General features: G+C 34.0%; 1 protein-coding gene and 1 long non-coding RNA gene across 2 annotated transcripts in view; one reads left to right on the forward strand and one right to left on the reverse strand.

Moving 5' to 3' along the window:
- LOC130218162 (epidermal growth factor receptor-like) overlaps positions 1–19,689 on the forward strand; it is a 60,597-nt gene extending 40,908 nt beyond the window's left edge. Inside the window, exons 15-27 of the mRNA XM_056450241.1 lie at positions 1,136–1,293; positions 1,746–1,784; positions 3,294–3,435; positions 6,733–6,855; positions 8,182–8,280; positions 8,360–8,545; positions 10,144–10,299; positions 11,939–12,014; positions 13,762–13,908; positions 14,271–14,368; positions 15,695–15,862; positions 15,957–16,026; positions 18,942–19,689. Of these exons, the coding sequence (XP_056306216.1) occupies positions 1,136–1,293; positions 1,746–1,784; positions 3,294–3,435; positions 6,733–6,855; positions 8,182–8,280; positions 8,360–8,545; positions 10,144–10,299; positions 11,939–12,014; positions 13,762–13,908; positions 14,271–14,368; positions 15,695–15,862; positions 15,957–16,026; positions 18,942–19,234 (1,755 nt within the window). The 3' untranslated portion in view covers positions 19,235–19,689. The remainder of the gene's footprint in view (positions 1–1,135; positions 1,294–1,745; positions 1,785–3,293; positions 3,436–6,732; positions 6,856–8,181; positions 8,281–8,359; positions 8,546–10,143; positions 10,300–11,938; positions 12,015–13,761; positions 13,909–14,270; positions 14,369–15,694; positions 15,863–15,956; positions 16,027–18,941) is intronic.
- Positions 153–14,840, reverse strand: LOC130218163 (uncharacterized). The gene is made up of 6 exons (XR_008835923.1): positions 14,303–14,840; positions 13,754–13,927; positions 10,130–10,257; positions 7,135–7,323; positions 3,268–3,420; positions 153–278 (listed from the first exon to the last, which is right to left on the reverse strand). It is a non-coding gene; the product is annotated as an uncharacterized LOC130218163 (long non-coding RNA).
- Positions 19,690–24,979: the final 5,290 nt, after the last annotated feature.

Genomic DNA, 24,979 nt, shown 5'->3' on the forward strand with positions numbered 1-24,979 from the left:
TCACACCGTTCAGTGTTTGAAAGCCCAAATGAATCAAATAGTGATGCTTAAAGGGACAGTTCACCCAAAAATAAAATGCACTCACCCTTTACCTGTTTGAATTCTTCATATTTTGAAGAATAATGAAATCCTGGCTCAGGTTAGCACTGTCAAGAAGGTCACAACAAGAAGGTCACTGGTTCGAGTCCTGGCCGGGCCAGTTGGCAATTGTGTGGAGTTTGCACGTTCTTCACATGTCCGCGTGGGTTTCCTCACGGTGCACCGGTTTGCCCCAGAGTCTAAAAACATGCGCAATATGTGAATTGGATGAACTAAGTTGGCCATAGTGTATGGGTGTGTGTGTGTGTGTGTGAATGAGAGTATGTAGGTGTTTCCCAGTACTGGGTTGCGGCTGAAACGGCATCCACTGCGTAAAACCTTTATTAATTCATTTTCTTTTCGGCTTAGTCCCTTTATTAATCAGGGGTCACCACAGTGGAGGGAACCAACAACTTATCCAGCACATGTTCTACAAAGCGGATGCTCTTCCAGCCAGAACCCAACACTGGGAAACACCCATACACACTCATTTACATACATACACTATGGCCAATTTAGTTTATTCAATTCACCTATAGTGCATGCGTTTGGACTTGTGGGGGAAACCAGAGCACCCAGAGGAAACCCACGCCAACACGGAGAACATGCAAACCCCACACAGAAATGCCAACTGACCCAGCCGGGGCTCGAACCAGCGACCTTCTTGCTGTGAGGCGATCGTGCCATCATGACACCCTGTGCAAAACATATGCCGGAATAGTTGGAAGTTTATTCCACTGTGGTGACCCTTTATAAATAAGGGACTAAGCTGAAGGAAAATGAAAAAATGAATGAATGAATGAATGAATGAAAACCTGTAACCATTGACATTCACAGCAGAAAACAAATACTATGCAAGTCAATGGTTATGAGCATTTCAACATTTTTCTAAATATCTTCTTTTTTGTTCAACAAAAGAAAATACATTTTTGGAAAAAGGTTGAGTAAATGTAAATAATTTTTAAGTGAACTATCCCTATAATAAGCTTTAAAGTCAGATTTCTGTGCTAATCGGTGTCGGATATGTGAATATGGTTTTCTTTTTCTGCCTTTTTAGGGTGCTGATCAGTGTACAGAGTGTGCTCACTTTAAAGACGGGACACACTGCGTGGCACAGTGTGCACAAGGAGTGCAAGGTCTTAATAACAGACTAGTCTGGACGTACCCAGACAAAAGCAGACAGTGCCAGCCATGCCATGCTAACTGTACACAAGGGTAAGAACAAGTTAAGCACTGCTAGAATAAAATTATTTTCATTATTGTAGATTAGAAATTCTATGTTGATTATGAATAATATATTATTTCACTCACACTTTATTCAAGGTACAATTTTTGCTATCAATAAACCATCAACTATGACATAGCCCTAATTTACTGCTTATTAATAGTTATTAAGGTAATAGTTGGGTTTAGGTTTTCAGCAGGATTAAAGTCGTTCAAAAATCAGATGTATAAGTAAAATAAATGAAAACAGCAGATATCTTAATAATAGGCAAGTAATACCCATTAGTTAAGAGTGAGAATTTTTATTTTATATAAAGTGTAATTTCTTGCTAATTATAGAGAAGGAAATATTTAATAAATAACTATATTAATAAATAATTCAGCAGCTTTGTGTCAGAGCTTGAAATTTGTGTTTAGTTTTGTAAAACGTGTGTTTATTATAGGTGCAGTGGACCAGGACTGCACGGCTGTGAACCGAAAGGGTACAGTAAATTATGAGTTACTCTATGCTGTTGCTGTTCTTCAGTATTAAATTCTGCATCAAACTAGAATTTGCAATGTTTATTTTGCCTATAGTCTTAAAGCAGGGTGTCTGCAGGCTCTTAAAAAGTATTAAAAGTTGATAAATCAATTATGAGAAAATGAAGGCCCTTAAAAGGTATTAAAAAGAGTTAATCACATTTTTACGAGGTCTTAAATTTTGTTCAAGCGTCGTCCAAAGTGTTTGACTCCAAAAAAAGCAAAAATATATTTATTTAACAACGGCATGCTCGATCCACACGCGCATCCGGCCAAGCTCCTCCAGCCTGGTGATGTCACATAATTCGCGACAAACATGTGAAGGTGATGTGGCGCTCTCCACATGAAGCAAAACCATAGAGTGAAACAGACGGCAAAAGTGGAAAATGTAAGTTTGCGTACTCCTGGTTGGAGAAAGATGAGTTTAAACAGTGGCTGAAGCCTGTCGCTGAAAACAACCACGTAATTTATTCATTCAAGCTTGGTTTCTTTCAAGCTTATCTGAGTTCTGTTGCATGGTTGTGCTCTGTTGATTTATTTAACTGTTTATTAACAACTGTTTATTAAGTTAAAGGTGTGATACTAATTAGAACTTGAAGTGGCGATTGGGTCTTAAAATATTCTGAGAAGGTCTTTAAAGAGTCTTAAAAAGGTATTGAAATTACCTTAAGGATTCCTGCATATACCCTATACAGCAGGCATGTCCAAACTTGGTCCTGGAAGGCCGGTGTCCTGCAAAATTTAGTTCCAACCCCAATCAGACACATCTGGGCAAGCTAATTAAGATCTTACTAGGCTTTCTAGTAAGAAACATCCTTGCAGGTGTGTTGAGGCAAGTTGGAGTTAAAATCTGCAGGACACTGGCCCTCCAGGACCGAGTTTGGACACCCCTGCTGTAAAGTGAACATTTAATCCATGCTGTTAATCCATGTTAATCCAATCCATATGTATTTATTAAAATCTAATCATTTGCTTCCGCTCTGGAACAGCAGTACTTCACTGATGATGTCAGTTTGACAGCTTGTGTGAAATATGTGAAAGATGAAAGTGAAAGATGAGAGGAGGAGCACCAAAGAAAACCCCGCCCACTACTCAATATTCAAATCCCAGTTGCAAATACATCATCATACTGAAATAAAAGTCTCCAGTTTACACAGACTTGAAAGCAGATCAATAATTAATGCAAAATCAACATCTGACTTAATTGACACTTTTAATACACACTTCTGAGGCTCTGATTTATCAGTTACACAATAACACACACACAAAAAAAATATTTACCTTAATATGGTTTTTAGAAATGAAAAACTGCTTTTATTCTAGTAGAAAAAACAAATAAGACTTTCTCCAGAAGAAAAAAAATTAAAGGAAATACTGCAAAAAATTCCTTGCTCCACTAAAAAGAAAAAAAAAAATTCACAGGAGGGCGAATCATTTTGTCTTTACCTGTTTTAATACATTTCTTTCTCCAGCTCTCACATGCCTGTGGTGGCGGCTGGGGTTGTCGGAGGGATGCTGCTTGTCATGATAATCCTCCTCTTCATCTTTGTCATTTTCCGTCGTCGACACATCAGACGAAAGCGGACCCTACGGCGCCTCCTTCAGGAGAGAGAGGTGAACAATACAGATACACAAAGCAAATTAAAAAACGTCAACCATCTCTGTGCTGGGAAAAGTTACAAGTAATGCATAAAAGAAAGTAAATGTGTTTATTTTTAAGAAAAGTAATGTGTTGCGTTAATTTTGCATTACTTTATCAGGTGGGCTGGGCTTGCTTGTTTTGTTAAATTATATACAATATAGGGGAGAGCGAGGATGAAAGTAACGTGGGACGAAAGTAACAGCGATTTTCTCGAAACCCTGACAACATTTGCTTTCCAGGCTATAACAGCACATTCATTATGCAACCCTTGATAGAGCTGCCAAATATCAGCTGATAGTTGAGGGCTAAATTATTCACCGTCCTGTCAAATATTGTTTTTCAAAGTGATATTTAATGGAGCAAGGCATTTTTCCACAGTATTTACTATAATGTTCTGGAAAAAAAGCCTTATTTGTTTTATTTTGGGTGGAATAAAATGTTTTTAATTTTTAAAATCCATTATTATTGGCCCCCTTAACCAATATTTTAGCCATTGTTATTTATATATCTAATTAACCTCATTAAGCCTTTATTCATAATATCCTATGGAGACCCAGAAGGGACGTGATGGTGGAAAAAAATGGGTGGGAGAAAAAAACCAGACAATATCGATTTTTAAGCAGTTATTTTTTACTCATTACAAGTTGTGTTTTTCTTTTCATGCGTCACACTAATGATTAATCTACTGGTTATTTAGTGCAATAACACATCCTTAAGCTTGCAATGTCTTGAGTTTTTCCAGTTTAAAAGTGAATCAGGTTTAAATGGTAAGAGTTCCTGTGGGGACGACAGTAACACTGTTATTTATGTCCCACTGCTAACAGCCATACCTTAATTTTCACTTCCACAATAGAGTTTTCAGTTTTTGGATTCAGATGTTTTCAAAAAAATAAATGCATATTGCCAATAATAATAAAAAAGTTTTAACATTTTGCATTGGTGGATTGCTTTTGAAACATTTAATGGAGCTGAAATTTAAAATGAAAATGCTGTTTAATATTGTTTGCAAAGCTAAAGTCTAAATATGTTTGCGGCTAATATTAAGAAGGTCACAGTCAGATATCTTTTAAATTAACAAGATTAAGCCAGTAAATCTAGCAAATATTGTTGCGTTACTTTTCAAAAGTACAGTTGAAGTCAGAATTATTGAATTTTTTTTTTTTTTAAATATTTCCCAAATGATGTTTAACAGAGAAAGGAAATTTTCACAGTATGTCTGATAATATTTTTGTCTACTGGATAAAGTCTTATTTGTTTTTTTTCGGCTAGAATAAATGCAGTTTTTATTTCTTTTTTAATCATTTTAAGGTAAATATTGTTAGCCCCTTTAAGCTATTTTTTTTTCGATAGTCTACAGAACAAACCATCATTATACAAAAGAAAGAACTTGCCTAATTACCCTAACCTGCCTAGTTAACCTGATTAACCTAGTGATTAACCTAGTTAAGCCTTTAAATGTCACTTTAAGCTGTATAGAAGTGTCTTGAAAAATATCTAGTCAAATATTATTTACTGTCATCATGGCAAAGATAAAATAAATCGGTTATTAGAAATGAGTTATTAAAACTATTATGTTTAGAAATGTGATGAAAAATCTTCTCTCCGTTAAACAGAAATTGGGAATAACTATGAATAATGGATAAATTAGGGGGGCTAATAATTCTGACTTCAACTGTAACAATGTGTAATCTGTGTTAAACATTTGTTCAGAATACCACCTGATATTAACAGACCACACTTATGAGTTAATAACCACAGCAAAAATATATTTCTGCCTAAAACATTTCCTTTATAAAATAGGTTTTTATGAAAACCTTTTGTCTCTGCTCTCCTTTACACAGCCAAGCCTGAAATTATTCACACTGCTGGCAAATTCTGACTTAAAGTTATTTTTATGCCGCCAGCAGGACTTTTTTGACTGTAAATGACACAGGTTACTCCTAAAAGATAATAAAGTGATGTACAAGAGGCATCATTGTGTAAAAAAACAATGTTTTTTTCAGCTTTTATTTACATTTGAACAAAAACTTTAAGTCAGAATTTGCCTGGAGTTTAAAAACACGCATGAAAAGCAAGTTCAGCACTCTTTAGCAATGAATATTTTAAGTTTGCATTTGACTGGCATACTGAAGCTGTGTTTGTGAGATGAGTAAAAACATGTTGACATTACTATAGCTAGAGCTATGTACGTATTATATTTATACATCATACACAACACCTCCGCACTTTCTGTTGATTTTACTCAACACAGGAACAGGGCTTGAGAGTTGCAAGTCAATATATGGAGAAATAATTATAACTGGTGTTACTGTGTTAAATAGTCATTCAGATATTTTCATGGAAATTAAAAAGTAGTGCATTACTTCACATCATGGGTCTCAAACTGGATTCCTGGAGGGCCGCAGCACTGCAGTTTTGCTCCAACCCTAATCAAACACAGCTGATCCAACTAATCAAGACTACTATGGACTATTAAGCAGGTGTGTGTTGGAGCTGGTTGAAGATAAACTATGCAAAGCAGCGTCCCTCCAGGAATTGAGTTTGAGACTATTGCTTTACATTAAAGTCTACACTTTTGTATCTACAATACAAAAGATGAATAAATCTGTGTTGATCTAAGTCAGGGGTCACCAATTTCGGTCCTGCAGGGCCGGTGTCCCTCCAGGGTTTAGCTCCAACTTGCCTCAAAACACCTGCCTGGGTGTTTCAAATATACCTAGTAAGACCTTGATTAGCTTGTTCAGGTGTGTTTCATTAGGGTTGGAGCTAAAATCTGAAGGACACCTGCCCTCCAGGAACAAGTTTGGTGACCCCTGATCTAAGTAGATTAAGTCTTTAGGTCGATTTTTTTTTTTTTTTAAGTTGAAACAGTTCACTTACAGTAGCATTTGTATATACTAAAAGTCATCTGAATACGTAACTCACTTGTAGTACTTGTAATGCATTAACACCAGCACTGAATTAAAGGGATCGTTCACCCAAAACTGAACGTTCTGTCATCATTTACTTGTTCCAAAACAGTTTCTTTCTTCTGTTGAACGCAAAAGAAAGTGTTTTGAAGAAAGCTGATCATTGACTTCCACAGTATTTGTTTTTCTCTGGAAGTCAACTTCTACTATGGAAGTCAATGGTTACAGCTTTTCAGCTTTTTTCAGAATATAATCTTTAGTGTTCAAGAGAAAAATGAAACGTACAAAGGTTTGAAACCACTTAAGGATGAGTAAATATGGGTGAACTTTCCCTTTAACCATATCTCCATGTCTATGCAGCTAGTGGAACCGCTGACACCCAGTGGAGAAGCACCAAACCAGGCTCTCCTGCGCATCCTGAAGGAAACAGAGCTGAAGAAAATCAAAGTCCTCGGATCTGGAGCCTTTGGGACTGTTTTTAAGGTGCATTAAATTAAGCAGGATTAACATATTCCCCAATATACACAATTCATCTGATGCAAGCTTATTTCTGTTACCGCAATTGATTAAAATAGGATTTGGTAGATATAGAGTCACACTGTGATTAGTGTTTTTATGTTACACTTTAAAAAATGGTTTATGTAACTGAAATAAACTAAGATATACATATTAGAATCAAATAGATCAAGTAAAGATAGAGCCAGAATAAAATAGAATAGAATAGAAGTCGAGAGAAGTCAGCCTACCTAGGGAGGTGCCTACCTAGGGAGGTGTTCCAGGCATGTCCCACCGGGAGGAGGCCTCGGGGAAGACCCAGGACACGCTGGAGGGACTATGTTTCTCGGCTGGCCAGGGAATGCCTCAGGATCCCCCTGGAGAAGCAAGAAGAAGTGTCTGAGGAGAAGGAAGTCTGGGATTCTCTCCTGAGACTGCTGCCCCTGTGACCCAACCCTGGATAAGCAGTAGAAAATGAATGAATATAAAATACAAAAATAATACATGCTTTGAAAGTGTTAACTTTCCATTCTTACTACTAAATTAAAAATGTTTATACTAAGTTTACTAAAGATACTAAAATAAAATTAAAGTTAAATAAACTACTTGAAGACTAAAATGAAAATATAAAATAATATTGATCAATAGGATAATTAAATATATTAACCAATATTATGTTAATATAATTAATACATGAATTATAATACTGTAGTAAGACTAACGATGACATTTTAAAATAATGGTCCATTAGTTAATGTTAGTATATTAATATATTTACTAACATGAACAAACTCTTAGTAATACATTTTACAGTATTTATTTATGTTTTTAGCGTTAGTTAATGCTATTTAAGTTAAATAATGTTCCCAGCAGGCACAGGACACCAACATGATGTCAGATTGACGTTGTACCCCAATATTGTGCGAACGTTGCTGTTAAACATCCTTAGGGAAATATTTAAATAAGAAAAACAAATTCAAAGGGGGACTATTAATTCTGACCTCAACTATATATATATATATATATATATATATATATATATATATATATATATATATATATATATATATATATATATATATATAGTCAAATATTATTTACAGTCATCATGGCAAAGATAAAGTAAATCAGTTATTAGAAATGAGTTATTAAAATTATTATGTTTAGAAATGTGTTGAAAAAAAATCTTCTCTGTGTTAAACAGAAATTGGGGAAAAAATAAACAGGGGGGCTAATAATTATGACTTTAACTGTATATTCAGAACTCAGAAGCTGTGAATTTGAAATTGTGTCTCTTTCCTGCTTTTCTCCCAGGGTTTGTGGATCCCAGAGGGTGAAGATGTGAAAATACCTGTCGCTATTAAAGTTTTAAGAGAAGTGGCGTCTCCCAAAGCCAACAAAGAGATCTTGGATGTAAGTGTGTGTGTACTGCTGTTTTCCCTCACGACTCTCAGTGGTGCTGCATGTAAAGTGTGTTTTGCTGTGTTTTTAGGAGGCGTATGTGATGGCTGGTGTGGATAATCCGCACGTGTGTCGTCTGCTGGGAATCTGCCTGACGTCTGATGTTCAGCTCATCACTCAGATCATGCCATTCGGCTGCTTGCTGGATTACGTGCGCGAGAATAAAGACAACATCGGCTCGCAGACGCTGTTAAACTGGTGTGTGCAGATCGCCAAGGTCAGTTCACTGTCTAAACCTAAATGATCAAAATACAGCATGAAAATTGTGTGCATAAAACAATTAAATATATAGTTAAAGTCAGAATTATTCGCCCTCAAGTGCGCTATTTATTCTTTTTCTATTATTTCCCAAACGATGTTTAACAGAGCTGATGTTTTTCCTTCTGGAGAAAGTCTTATTTGTTTTATTTTGGCTAGAATAAAAGCAGTTTTGAATTTTATAAAAAACATTAAGGTCAAAATTATTAGCCCCTTTAATATTTGTTTTCAATTATATACAGGATAAACATAATTATACAATAACTTGCTTAATTAACCTAGTAAAGCCTTTAAAACGTCACTAAGCTGAACAGAAGTGTCTTGAAAAATATCTAGTCAAATGTTATTTACTGTCATCATGGCAAAGATAAAATAAATCAGTTATTAGAAATAAGTTATTAAAACTATTATGTTTAGAAATGTGTTGAAATCGGGGAAAAAATGTACAGGGGGGCTAATAATTCTGACTTCAACTGTATATTATAAATACACATTAAGAACTCCGAAGATTTTTAACTTAAGAACATAAGACTTTATTATTATTTTGTCTTTTATGTTCACAAAGGCTACATTTATTTGATATATTTACTTATTACATATTAATATTATATATTAATTCAAATATATTTTTATTAAAATATTATTTAAGATATCTTTTGGATAATAATTTGTAAGAATATTTAAAAAATTTACATCACTTTTAATGTATAGATATACGATTTCCTAATCACACACACAAAAAAATGATATACATACATACATACAAAATTAAGACAAAATTATTCACCCTCCTGTAATATATATATATATATATATATATATATATATATATATATATATATATATATATATATATATATATATATATATATATATATATATTATTATTATTATTATTATTATTATTAGCCGCTTAAACAATAGATTTGTTTCTGTTGTCTGCAAAATAAACCACTGTTATAAAATGACTTATCGAATTACCCTAACTTTCCAAATTAACCCAATTAACCTAGTTAAGCCTTTAAATGTCACTTTAGGCTGTATGGAAGTGTCTTGAAAAAATATCTAGTCAAATATTATTTACTGTCATCATGGCAAAGATAAAATAAATCTGTTATTATAAATGAGTTATTAAAACTGTTGTGTTTAGAAATGTGAAAATCTTCTCTCTGTTAAACAGAAATTGGGGGAAAAATATACAGAGGGGTGGTTGGGGGCGAATAATTCAAAAAGGTTAATAAAGCTGACTTTAACTGTATTTGACTTCAGATTTTTAAGTGGAGGCACATAAATCTTGCATAAACCTACTTACAAATAAATGCATAAATATTGAAACAGTAAACCTAATGAATGCATAAATAATTAAATGTGAAACATGTAGCATAAATAAACAACAAGCTTAACACTCACATAAATAAATTCAGTGCATTTCGTCTCGAAAACAGCAAAAACAGCAATTCTGAAAGCGCTGAGTCTCTGGAATTTACACACAAAGCCTCTATTGACATCCTTTGCTTATCATCAGTATCTGAAAACATCTGACCTCTTCTTCAACAGGGAATGAGCTACTTGGAGGAGCGTCACCTTGTGCATCGTGATTTAGCAGCCAGAAATGTGCTGGTCAAAACTCCCAACCACGTGAAGATCACCGACTTCGGCCTGGCTCGGCTCCTGAGTGCAGATGAGAAAGAGTATCACGCTGAAGGAGGAAAAGTACATATAGCACATTCACAAACATTACCTGGAAAAGATATGAACCTAAAATAAAAATCTGCTGGTAATTTACTCAACATTGTTTTCATCGGTATAACATTAAAGATCTCGTGAAATTATAATAATGATTTTAAATAGTAGTAGTAGTACACTTATTCCTTATTCCAAACCTTATTCCAAAATGGATTATATTAATTTATTTTCTCAAAGTTCTTTACACAATACCCCATAATTACAGTGTGAATTTTTTTTTCTTTAATTTTTGCTAATTTATTAACAATAAAAACCCTAAAAAAAAAAAAAAAAAAAAAAAATCACATTTTCATAAGTAATCACAGCCTTTGATCAATAATTTGTTGGTGCACCTTTGGCAGCAATTACAGCACACCTGTCTTTTGGAGTTTTAGCCCATTCCTCAGGTTGGATGGGTAGCGACGGTGTACAGCCATTGTCAGATCTCTCCAGAGATGTTCAATAGGATTTGGGTCTGGGCACTGTCTGGGCCACTCAAAGACATTCACCGAGATGTTGTGAAGCCACTCCATTGATATTTTGGTGGTGTGTTTTGGGTCATTGTCCTGCTGGAAGATGAATCGTCACCCCAGTCTGAGGTCAAGAGCACTCTGAAGCAGGTTTTTATTCAGGATGTCTCTGTACATTGCTGCATTCATCTTTCCCTCTATCCTGACTAGTCTTCCAGTTCCTGCTGCTTGAAAAACATCCCCACAGCATGATGCTGCCACCACCATGCTTCACTGTAGGGATGGTATTAGCCTGGTGATGAGCGGTACCTGGTTTTCTCCAAACGCAATGCCTGGCATTCACTCCAAAGAGTTCAATTTTAGTCTCATCAGACCAGAGAATTTTGTTTCTTATGGTCAGAGTCCTTCAGATCCAGGCAGGGAGTGGCTTCTGTCTGGCCTGATTTGTTGGATTGCTGCAAAGATGGTTATCCTTCTGTAAGGTTCTCCTCTCTCCACAGAAGAATGCTGGAGCTCAGACACAGTGACCATCGGGTCATTGATTACCTTCCTGACTAAGGCCCTTCTCCCCCAATCACTCAGCTTAGATGGCCGGCTAGCTCTAGGAATTGTCCTAGTGGTTCCAAATATCTTCCACTGACAAATGATGGAGGCCACTGTGCTCAATGGACCTTTCAGAGCAGCAGAAATGTTTCTGTAACCCTGCCCAGCCTTGTGCCTCAAGACAATCCTGTCTCGGAGGTCTACAGACAATTCCTTTGTCTTCATGCTTGGTTTGTGCTTTAACATGCACTGTCAACCCTGGGACCTTATATAGACAGGTGTGAGCCTTTTCAAATCATGTCCAATCAACTGAATTTAATTAATTAAGCTGCAGAAACATCTCAAGAATGGTCAGTGGAAACAGAATGTGCCTGAGCTCAATTTAGAGCTTCACGCCAAAGGCAGGAGGTCAATGGCTTTTCCCAACATTTTTCAGTATATCTTTGCTTGTGTTCAACAGAATAAAACAAGTAAAAACAGGTTTAGAACAATGAGTAAATGATGGCAGTATTTTATTTTTTATATGAACTACTGCTTTAAATTAACCGTCATGTGAAGCTTTTAGTTGATATTTACAAGAAAGTCTTCATTTATGTGTGTTTGTTGTATTTTAGGTGCCTATAAAGTGGATGGCTCTAGAGTCGATTCGTCACTGGATTTACACTCATCAGAGTGATGTTTGGAGTTACGGTAAGTGTGTATTGCTTTTATATAACACACATTGCATTTAGAACCAGCTAAATACCAGTGAAGAGTGTTAAATAATGCAAAACATTTACGGCCCTATGGTACACCGAGGAATAAGGCAAAAGACGTGTATGGCGCACTTTGTTGCTATTTTCAGACCAGCACAACAGTTTGCATGTTGCTATTCATGCCAATTTGCATTTGTATATTATTGTTAGTAGTATTATTTATTATAAGCATATATATATATATATATATATATATATATATATATATATATATATATATATATATATATATATATATATATATATATGTATATATATATATATATATATGTATATATATATATATATATATATATATATATATATATATATATGTATATATATATATATATATATATATATATATATATATATATATATATATAAACCAGTTTAGATTTGTCCACCTGTCAGGTTTTGGAGATGTCTGCATCACCATTGGGGCATAAGAATAGCACGTGTGTATATAGCTCAGTTTTTTGACCACACTTCTTTATTATTGTTCATTTATTCAATTGCTGGAAATCAGAACAAAATGTAGAAATAGTTTTGAAACAAATCTTTGCGCTTAACAAACTAAATTAATTATGTAGGCTGATGGATGTCTTCAGTGGAGTGCGTACAACATCGTTTCCTTATCCACAAAAGTAAAGAAGTAAAGAGTAAAAATAAAGTAAAGAGAAAGTAAAGAGGCTGAATGGAGGCTCATTCTTTATCCCCGTGCTGCAGATGGTCTGTTTAACTGTTTTCTAGTCAGTGAAGCATTTAGATCTCTACTTAGCCTAAAAAGTCCGCTATGTAAATAGCAAATGCGCCATGGTGTGATGCAACTGACTCTCAAAGGGAATGGGAGATGACTCTTATTGGTTTAATACACGTTATACTCAAAACACCCAGAACTCATTAAGAGAATAAGCACAACCCTGTTAGACCATACGTCGCAGCGTAGCGAATTTTTCCGTTTTTAAAATAGCAAAAGCGGATTAGGACACACCCCTAATCCTTTGTGCCTAGATCGTTAAAATAGAGCCCTTAGTGTGTCAATAATATGCAAGGGTTATCAAATTCAAATATAAATGCTAATTTGTGTTTAACTTCATAGCAAACTCTACAATTATTAAAAAATTATTTTATCATTAAAATAAAGCTGAAATAAAATATAAACTTTTTTTTTAACTAATTTTATTAAAAATAAGAATATTTGAAAAAAAGTTAAAAACTTTTAACAGTATATATACACTTACATTTTAACTTGAATATTTATATTATGCTTTATATTGAATATAAATATTTATAATGTGCTCAATTTACTATAAGGTTAAAGTCTAATTTGAGTTTAACCTCATAGTAAACACTACGATAATTCAGTCATATTCTCATTGAAATAAAAGTGAAATAAAATGTGAAATATTTTAAATAAAATTAATACAGAGTAATTTATATTTATTTTACTTTTTTTATATTCACCTAAATATTGAATAATCTTTATATCAAATCTAAATATTAATATTGTGTTTAAAAGGCATTAGATGCATCTCACTTCTTGTACGTGTCCACTACTTATGCAACAGTGCAATCAAACATACTGAAAATATTATTAAATGCTGTGAAAAAAAAAAAGATTGTGCGTTCATGACATCTACAGTAACTCAACAACAAACCTAACCCTACTGTAATGTGTTCATTGATATTTACTGCATCAGGAGTGACAGTCTGGGAGTTGATGACATTCGGCTCCAAACCGTACAATGGGATTCCAGCCCGAGAGATCGCAGATATCCTGGAGAAAGGGGAGCGTCTGCCACAGCCCAACATCTGCACCATAGACGTCTACATGATCATGGTCAAGTGTGAGTGCTAATGCCGACTCTGAGGGACACACAACATCACAAATCATACAAAAGGACATATAATGGAGCAATTTAATAAACCATTGAATTTAATTAATTTAATTACCATTTAATTTAACCATTTAATTACAAATTAATTTAATGTTACTATTTTTATCATAATTCATTTAATCATAATTTATTACTCAATGTAAATTTCTGATATGTTTTTGCACTAAATACGTTCAATACAAAATCTATATATAAAAAAAAACACAGAAAATAGTGCATTACAAATATCAACACGAAACAATGAATATTCATGATTTCATTTGAAATGCAGGTGAATTGACAGGATATGATGTGTGTGTGTTTATATGTAGGTTGGATGATCGACGCTGACAGCAGACCTCACTTTCGCGAACTTGTGGTAGAGTTTTCCAAAATGGCCAGAGATCCATCACGATACCTCGTCATTCAGGTATTTTCTGCTGGAAAATGAAATAGAACTCGTCTTTATATTAGGTCAGCATCGTGTCATAACTGGGGGCGTGGCCGGCATGGGGGAAACATCTCTTTCCCCTTCACTGGAAATGAATGGACCCTTTTCACAAGACTGTTATGATGTGTTTAACACTCATCATAATCTTAAGTCGTTGAAAGTTTTTAATCTTTTGATTTTAAAGACAACATATATAGAAATTGTGCTTTTTAACCCCAAAAAATGATACCCCTGCCAGATTAAGCATCCCCTTCCTTCAAATCTCTACTTGACTGGCTAATCAAAGCTATTTCTCCTCCAAATATTCCACCTAACAATTCTTTCTGGTGAATGAGTTGAGGCATAATCTGGCAAGGATGCATTTTTCTGACAGTACACTGACTTTTAGCATGACCATCACCAAAACACACTACATGTGGGGCAATTTCTAAGTTGTGTTGGACAATGTGGGACACTAAGAATATTAAAACCCATATATTTGGCAGAATTTATACATTTAAGATCAGTATTTTCACACTTCATTCATTCATTTTCTTTCGGCTGTGTTTGATTTATCAGAGGTTACCACAGCTGAATGAACTGCCAACTATTCCCGCATATCTTTTATGCAGTGGATGCCCTTCCAGCCGCAACCCAGTACTAGAAAGCACCCATACACTGCACATTCAGAAACACTCATACACTACGGCCAATTTAGTTAACGTACGTCTTTAGACTATAAGGGAAACTGGAGCACACGGAGGAAACCCACGCCAACACGGGGAGAACATGATACCCACTGAACCACCGTGCCACCCATTTCAAACATATCAAGAGATTAAAAACTTTACATAGAAACTTTTCAATATCACATAAAGCAAAATCAAATCGTATTTTTTTTCAAAAGGAGAAGATAAAGCACCATACACTCATTCTGATGGTATGTTTCCCCCACAGCACAAACAGTAGTGATGTTTTTGTGGCTGACCAAGCCTATAAGCAGGGTGTGAATTCTTTATTTAAGATCAGAGATCAAATTTTTCAGTAATGTTAGTTTGTGTACTATGCCTCTGTGAACTAAATGTATATATTGAATTAAATTATTAATCAAACTTGTTTTTGAGGAATATTGAATGTATTCTGACCTACAGTAACCTCTGATTATGGTTAAACATGTATTTGAACTATTTAATAATTGAACTATTAACAGTTTAAGATACAGATCAGAGCAAACTATTTAAAGGGCTGCTTCTTAACATCAAATATAAACATTATTATTATAAATATAAGCATTTGTAATTATTGTGCGCTTGTCCTCATCCTCAGGGCGATGATCACATGTATCAGCCGAGCCCAACTGACTCCAGGTTTTTCCGCTCGTGGATCAGCACTGAAGACATGACCGGTGTGGTGGACGCAGAGGAGTATCTGCTGCCCAGCAAGAGAATCTTCAGCCAGAGCCAGCAGACTGAACCACAGCATCATTGCTCCCCCGTCAGTCCAACATCAGCAATTATACTGCTAATAAACACAAATACACTGCATTAGACATCAGCATTTATTCTGCTTTGCTGTGTGTGGTTTTCAGGAAGACTATACGAACGGTGAGATGCTACGCTACATTACAGACCCCACGCAGAAAGACCTCATGCTGCCAGGTAGTAATACAACCTTAATACAACTGGTAATACCACCTTAAATATGAGGTATAAAGCATTTTCCATAATATTATATAAACTTATGTTATTTATTATTATTTTGAATGTTTCTTTTAACATTTTCAGCTTTAATTTTTTAGTTTAGGTTTCGATACTGTATTTCTTTGCTTGTCATTTACATTCGATATTTTTTTTGCATTTAATAATAAAATTAATAATAATAATAACATTGTTTTTATACTTTATTTAAAGCATTTCACATTGAGACCAAACCTTAAACCCACCCTATGCAAGCTAAGAATAAAAATACTAAATTATAATAATAATAGCTATAAAAATATATAGACACACAAAGTAATAATAAATAAACACAAGCAAACCCATACAATGCAATGATACATATTGTTTCTGCAAATGTGCACACAAACATTTACAAATATTTCTATGAACCATTCACATATTCATAAGAAATAATAATAATATTGTTGTTGGGTTTTTTTGTGTTTACTGATATACGCTTTAAACAGGGTTTATTGAACTTACCAGAGTAAATACATGAGCAGTATTACATGAGTAGCAGTGCGATATGGCAGTATATCGGCATTGGTGGGAGGTATGCATTGGCTTGAGGCCACAGGCCGAGTGCCTTAGTGTCCCACCAGTAACGATATACAGCCATAATCGTACTGCTATGAGTGTGATATTGCGTTTATATAAAAGTTTGACGGCATTAATTTTGTGTATAATAAAGAAAATCAAACACGGAGAGTCTCAAAAACACTTTTGTATGAGGAACTACTTTCTTCCGCCATTCATTCACATCTGCAGCTGACGTCAGAACAGCAGAAACCGTTGCTACTTCACTAACGTCACTTTAGAGCTAGTATTTGAATGATTCTCTAGCGTAATGTCTAAAGTGATGACAAAACAGATGATTTTGCTCACAAGATTATTAGACTGAACTGCATGAAATGCCATCAGTCTACAGAGATTTACCAGTATTTCTCTGTTGCAATCAGGATATCACAATAATTACCCCAAAAAACGCCAAAGCAAACACTACCAGTTTCATAGTGTTTAGTGGCTTAGTGGCATAACTAGAGCACTACAAAACACAAAAAGAAGAGATCGCCTTAGAATGTCACTTACTTGAACTTACCTTAAAAAAAAAACAATGAGTTTTTCTTCCTAAGGACTTTTTATGCGATCTCTTTCTTGTGGCTGAATGTCAACCATCACTTTCTTTGGTCCGCTCAGACAGGCTGATGGCAGCCAATGCAAAGAAATTATAAATATTTAAAATAGGCACTATCCTTATAAATAAACTGCATAGATGCAATCTAAACAACTACATTCTTGACTAAAAAAAGCCTCAAAAGTACATTATATTGTTCAACAGCTGCAATATTTATCAAACTGTAGAGCAATGGTCTCAAAGTCAATTCCTGGAGGGCCGCAGCTCTGCATAATTTAGCTCTAACCAGCTCCAACTCAAACCTGCTTAATAGTCTCTAGTAGTATTGAACACCTAGATCAGCTGTGTTTGATTAGGGTTGAAGCAAAACTGTGCAGAGCTGCAGCCCTCCAGGAATCCAGTTTGAGCCCTATGCTGAAGAGAGTCCTCTGCTTTTTGCTGTATGTGGGCGGAGTAATACACGGTGAAGGGTACAAGGGTGAAGAGGCTGTACAAGTACTGTTATTTGCATGGCTGTCAGCTGTAAATATAAATCAGATTTTCTTTTATATACTGTTATAGCATTTATTGATATTTTAAATGAAGTTTATTTTTATATCTTTATATAATTTTTAAAATATTTTTTATATATTTTATAGTCCAGTTTTAATATTGTAAATGTTTTTTAATATTTCTTTATAATGTTAAGCCATTTCTATTTTAGTAACAATAGATAATAATAATAATAATAATAATAATTAACAATTCTAGTTTAATAATAATAATAATAATAATAATAATAATAATAATGATAAAATAATAAACAATTCTAGTTTAATAATAATAATAATAATAATAATAATAATAATAATAATAATAATAAACAATTCTAGTTTAATAATAATAATAACAATAATATCTAACAATTCTAGTTTAATAATAATAATAATAATAATAATAATAATAATTAACAATTCTAGTTTAATAATAATATTATTAATAATAAACAATTCTAGTTTAATAATAATAATAATAACAATAATATCTAACAATTCTAGTTTAATAATAATAATAATAATAATTGACAATTCTAGTTTAATAATAATAATAATAATAATAATTCATAATTCTAGTTTAATAATAATAATAATAATAATAATAATAATATTAATAATAATAATTAACAGTTCTAGTTTAATAATAATAATAATAATAATTGACAATTCTAGTTTAATAATAATAATAATAATAATTGACAATTCTAGTTTAATAATAATAATAATAATAATAATATTAATAATAATAATTAACAGTTCTAGTTTAATAATAATAATAATAATAATAATAATAATAATAATAATAATAATTAACAATTCTAGTTTAATAATAATAATAATAATAATAATAATAATAATAAACAATTCTAGTTTAATAATAATAATAATAATAATAATAATAATATAATAATTAACAATTCTAGTTTAATAATAATAATAATAATAATAATTTTAATAATATTTAATAATTATTATTATTTTAAAAATAACATTCATTTTTCCAAATGTATTTTCCACAAATGTAGTATGGTTGGCTCTAAATATTATTTGTGGATTAAAAACTGAAGCAATATGATATTTTTCAAATATATATTTTGAATGATTTAAATATGCATTTTTCTCCTCGATTTTTAAAAAATGATTTTAGCATCAATCAGATTTCATCTTCTTCTTATACCCAACAGAATACATAAACCAAGACATAACCACAAGCAATATGACAAACCCAATCTACGATGGTCCGTCCCACAAACAGACAAAGAACGGCTACATAGACACGTACAGCTGCACTAATAAACCCGAGGGCCCGGAGTACCTGAACACCTCCTGTGCGACTCTCCCACGCTCCCCGTGTGCCAACCTGGACAACCCAGACTACCAGCAGAGCTTCATGCCCACTGACGTGCTCTTACTGCCCGCCGCTGAAAACCTGCACTACCTTGGACTCAACAACACCATGCAGACCCCCATACGCTAAAGAAACAGGAGAGAAACAGTAATATATGAATTGCACTACTTGAACTTTTGAGAGTCACACAGTATGTTTACATGGACAACAACATTGCGATATTCACCCAATTAAGGCATTATTCTGAATAAGAGTTTTTGATTATTTTAATATCAGTTAAAGTCATACTCGAGGCAAACATGAATCCAATTAAGATACAGTTGAAGTCAGAATTATTAGCTCTCCTAAATTATTAGCCCCCCAACCCCTGTATATTTTTCCCTGTTTTCTGTTTTAACACATTTCTAAACATAATAGTTTTAATAACTCCTCTCTAATAACTGATTTATTTTATCTTTGCCATGATGACAGTAAATAATATTTGACTAGATATTTTTCAAGACACTTCTATACAGCTTAAAGTGACATTTAAAGGCTTAACTAGGTTAATTACTGTAGGTTAATCAGGTAAGTTATTGTATAACGATGGTTTGTTATATAGACTATTGAAAAAAATATAGCTTAAAGGGGCTAATAATATTGACCTTAAAATGTTTTTTAAAAAAAAAATTTAAACTGCTTTTATTTTAGCCGAAATAAAACAAATAAGACTTTCTCCAGAAGAAAAAATATTATAGGAAATACTGTGAAAAATTCCTTGCTCTCAAACATCATTTGGGAAATATTTTAAAAAGAAAATTAAAATTCACAAGAGGGCGAATAATTTTGACTTCAACTGTATTTACGATTATAGTATTCCTATTCGTTGTCATTACAGTTTGTGTACATGGACAACAATACTCCGATTACGAATCTACCATGTAAACAGAGATTTTAGATTATCTTAATCACGTTGATTATTCCTCTTAGTCGCATCATTTGATTGCATCCTATGAGTGTTTGCCATTCAATTTATTTGTTTTTTTTATAATTTACATTTTTTACGTTACAGATGCATCGAAATTCTAACCAAACTGTACCCTGCTGAAAAATCCAGCTTAAACCAGCCTAGGCTGGTTGGCTGGTTTTAGCTGGTTGACCAGCCTGGTTTTAGAGGGGTTTTGGCCATTTCCAGGCTGGTTCCCAGCCATTTCCAGCTTGGTCTTAACTGGTCAGGCTGGAAAATGACCAGCTAAATCTAGCTCAAACCAGCCTGACCAGCCTGGTTTAAGCTGGACATAGCTGGTTTTGGCTGGGCTCCCAGCCTGGCCAGGCTGGTCAAGCTGGTTTTAGCTGGTAATCACCCAGCCTGACCAGCTAAGACCAGGCTGGAAATGGTGGAAACCAGCCTGGAAATGGCCAAAACCCCTCTAAAACCAGACTGGTTGACCAGCTACAGCCAGCCATCCAGGCTAGGCTGGATTAAGATGGATTTTTCAGCAGGGTAATCAGAATATTCTGCCAACAATGACCTGAAAATCATTTTAGTCAAACTGCACAAATAAAATGTGCATAAAAAAAAAATCACATACTTTTATACAATATTAAAATAAATAAAAATAGTATGAAAGCAGAGTTATATGATCAAATTCAGGGTATTTGAAAAATGGTAGACGAGAAGCCTCTCAGTTAAAAATCGGTTAATGGAACAGTGCCATCTAGTGGTCAGACAAAGTGTCTATTTTTGCGTATAACTTCTCAATATTTTGCCCAAGAATTACAAGACTATGGTGGCCGAGAGAGCTTAACGTGCTGCAATTTAAGAAAACACATGCAACTACAAAAAAACAGCAGCAAATTAAGAAAACATCTTCATCTGTTTGATAACACACTTGCTGCAAATCCTCACAACACAATGGAAATGTTTCAAGGGGACCTAGACGTGACAGTTGTGTCGTGACTATTGCTTAGGAATTTTTTTGTTGGTGATCTTTAAAAGGTGGGTTTTTTGTTTGTTTATTTTAATATCCCGATTCCTTTGTCTTAAGTATTTCTTAGCCTGAATAACCATAACCTAAATAGCCGGGTCTGTCATGTTTTTGGGTCTCCTTGAAACATTTCCATTTTGTTTGATGCTATTTGAAAGTGTTGTGAGAAAATGCAGCACGGTTTTATTAATTTGTTTACATTGTGTAAAAGTGTTTGGACTCTCAGTAGTGAAATTTAAACCACACTGAACTGAGCTCAACTATACTGAACTTAAACTTTACAAACTGAACTATACTTTACAATACTGAAGCTGCTTCGACACAATCTACATTGTAAAAGCGCTACACAAATAAAGGTGTATTGAATTGAATTAAAATGCAGCACAGTTTTATTCGTTTGTTTACATTGTGTGCTAATGCAGCGCGTTTTTTCAAAAATGTGTCTGCGTTGTGAGGGTTTGCCGCATGTGTGCTGTCAAACAGATGAAAATCTTTACTGAATTTGCTGCTGTTTTTGTAATTGCATGCGTTTTCCTAAATTGCAGCACGTTGAGCGGTCTCGGCCACCGTTCAAGACTTGTCGATTTAGATTCAGGGCATTATGTGAAGGTTGAAAATTACCCAATTTCCACAGGTCTGCCATTTTTATATATCATTTTATTATCGTAAACCACATTATCGAAGTGCAGTATAGACAAACACTATGATGACTATTACTGTTATATAGGACTATTCTCCGTATCTTGTGACAAAAGTCTATGACTTTCTGTAAAAAAAAAAACATTTTACACCATCATCTGTTTCGTTGTACTCTGTAAAATACGATTAGTTGATATTACTTAAACAAAAGAGAGAGAGTAAACTCATTGCCTTATAATTATCAAGTAAACAAACTATATGTGCATAATTGTTTAAGTCAACAGGTTTAGTCCCTTTTTTAATGTAAAGTCAACAGGTTTACTTAATTTTTTAAAGTAACTAATCACTTTTTGCAGTGTAATTTTTGCTAAATTAAAATGAAAGACCCAATTTAACACCCTGCCGGGATCTACTGCTCTATTCATGGAAAGCTCAAATATAATAACAACAATATTATTACTGATCACATTTTGCTGCCATTAATCAATCTATAACATGTAAAACTGGAACATGAAAATGAATATTCTAAAAGCAACTCAGGTAAACATCTCAATAATAATACTGCCATATTCAGAATGAGGTAAATAATGATGTCTGATGTCCATGTAAACGTACCCTCTGATGACACGTTTGTATTGCAGCTACTTGAGGAACTGTGAGGACGGATATGCTTGAAGATGACTGCTGTAACTTGTTTTTTGTGGTCGTGAGCTTTTACACTGTGAGTAATGTGTTGAATGTCAAGCTAGAGCACATTTTAGTGTTTCTGTCTAACGTGTTTGTATGTAATGGTGCTTCCAATCAATGTTCGTATTTGACCTATAGCTTAATTTATTAAACCAAAATCGTTACTTAGTTTAGATTTTAATAGTTGCGTTTTAGTAAACCGTGGCCATTTTTAATGTTATTTAGTCATTCCGATTTTTATAGTAATTGCTTGTCGGTTTTCTAGAAAAGATAACATAAAACGGCACCTACAAACCCCACTTTAACCATTTTAAAGTTTGGAGTCAGTATGATTATATTTATAATAAAAAAACTAATATTTATAGTACGTCAGAACACATTAAAATAACGTTTTTTAGATGTTAGTATCAGTATTTTAATCTTCTGAGATATCTATAAGCTAGTGTGGTACAAACCCATGACAAAATTTGTGTTAAGAAGATATAAACAAATATAAATATATAAAGCTAGCAGATTGTCACTTTCACTTAAATGGATCAACGGTTTTATCCATGTCACCTCATACTTTAGTTTCTCATCAAATCGCGGCCAATCAAACACTCTCTAGTATCTGACATGCCCCGCCCCTTCAAGTCGCTTTTCATTTGCCTTTCATTTGATGCGGTTGAGCTCTACCACTCTCTCCGGCAGAGCGGTGATAAAAACTAAACGCTGTTGGCTGCTTTTTAAAAGGGAAGGAGCTAGTCTATGTCCTTCCCTCTGTTCGATTTTTCGTTGAGATTACACCAAACATTGAATAAAAAATGCACGAGACATTTTAACTGATTAAAAGCAACAATGAAGATATTTATAATGTTACAAAACATTACTATTTGCATATTTTTTTAAATGTTCAAATTCAGACACAAATGTTTTCAATATTGATGGTGATAAAGATTTTTCGAACAGCAGATCATCATTTCACGTCACACTGAACACTAAAGCCTAGATGAGCATGAGAAACTTTTTTTTAAGAAAACAAAACTCGTTTTAACTGTTGCCTCTTTAGAAATAAAACTAACAATTCGATTGCATCTCTTGATTAACATTGATACGTTTTGTTCACAGAATGTTTACTAAAGTCAAACCAAACCGTCCTCAACAAACACACAAAATTCATATGAATGGTTTATTAGTCAAACTAATGATCTGATGGTGTTTTTGAGCACCGATTTGCCTCAGATTTCAGGCTTTTGTCAGAGATTCCTGTCAGCGAGCGAAAATCTCGGCATAAGCAAGCAAGGTTTATAATAACAGCCGGTTACCTGCACAGTGCCACCTACTGGCCAGATATGAAAAATGTCTGGCTAAAAATGCCAAGACCAGTCTCTTTAAATTTAAACACCCAGGCTACATCCGAAACCGCACACTTCCATACTATACAGTACACTAAAATTAGTATACGAGCCAAATAATCTGTCTGAATTCACAGAATTCGAAAATCAGTATGCGAGAAGTACCCGGATGACTTACTACTTCCGGCGAGATTCTAAACTGCGCATTCCATGCACGCTGAGCAATCTCATGATGCCCCGCGAGAGAATTCATGAATGGGAGTAAAGCAATGCAACTAACGCAGGTAAGGTCATGTGACCATGACAAAATGGCGGATGTAGTACATCCGAATCCTATTCATACTTTTCACATTCATACTGTATAGAACAAACTTTTCTAACAGCCGAGTAGTAGGTTTAAATTCAAATGCAGTACCTACTGAGTAGTAGGCGGTTTCGGACGCAGCCCCAGTTTTCTCATTTTGATTGTTAGCTACTGTTTATTTTGTACCATAAAAAGCTATATTTCACTCATGCTGAAGATACATGTTTAGTATCAATGCATTAGGAGCTAAAGGTACTCAAGTTTCCTTGTGGGCAAAAATAATATTTAAAAAAAAAATTACTTTTCAACTAGGCGTGGGCCAGTATAAGATTCTGATGGTATGATAAAAAATTGGATAAAAAAATTACGGTATTGTAATTACTGCTAAAAAAATAAGTTCTTTTTAAATGTCCGAGTAAAAATCTCCTTTCTTCCCCCATTGAACACAATATATTTTATTTTAAGAAACATTTCAAATATTTTGGACCAGTAGCTTTTAATGTAGACGTTCATTTTCTGCTGGAGATACTGTTGCCCTAAAAAACTAAATAAAACAGTTGTAAAAGAACTTACGTATACCTTAGGAACGGTAAAACAGAAACTGTTAGTGGTTTTAAAACCTTGACTTTTTCCAAACTGCAGTATACCTTGAAATCGGTTATCATCCCATGCCTATTTTCAACTCCTCCTAGATAGTCATTCTGTTTTCCACCAAATTAGACAGGCAAAGCAATGCTGGCAAATCATCACAGATTTCCAGTTTAATTTATGCCAACATTGCATCTGAGGCTTAAAGCCGTGGCCACACTGCACTTTTCACCCCATAGACTTCCATTCATACTCATACAAACGTGGCAGACCGGAAACGCAAGCTTGTGAGACAAGTTTCGCATGTCGCTGCGAAATCGCATCACGTGATTGTGCAAGACCAATAGAAGATTAA

This window comes from Danio aesculapii, chromosome 24 (assembly GCF_903798145.1).
Source record: "Danio aesculapii chromosome 24, fDanAes4.1, whole genome shotgun sequence".
NCBI classification, from domain to species: Eukaryota; Metazoa; Chordata; class Actinopteri; order Cypriniformes; family Danionidae; genus Danio; species Danio aesculapii.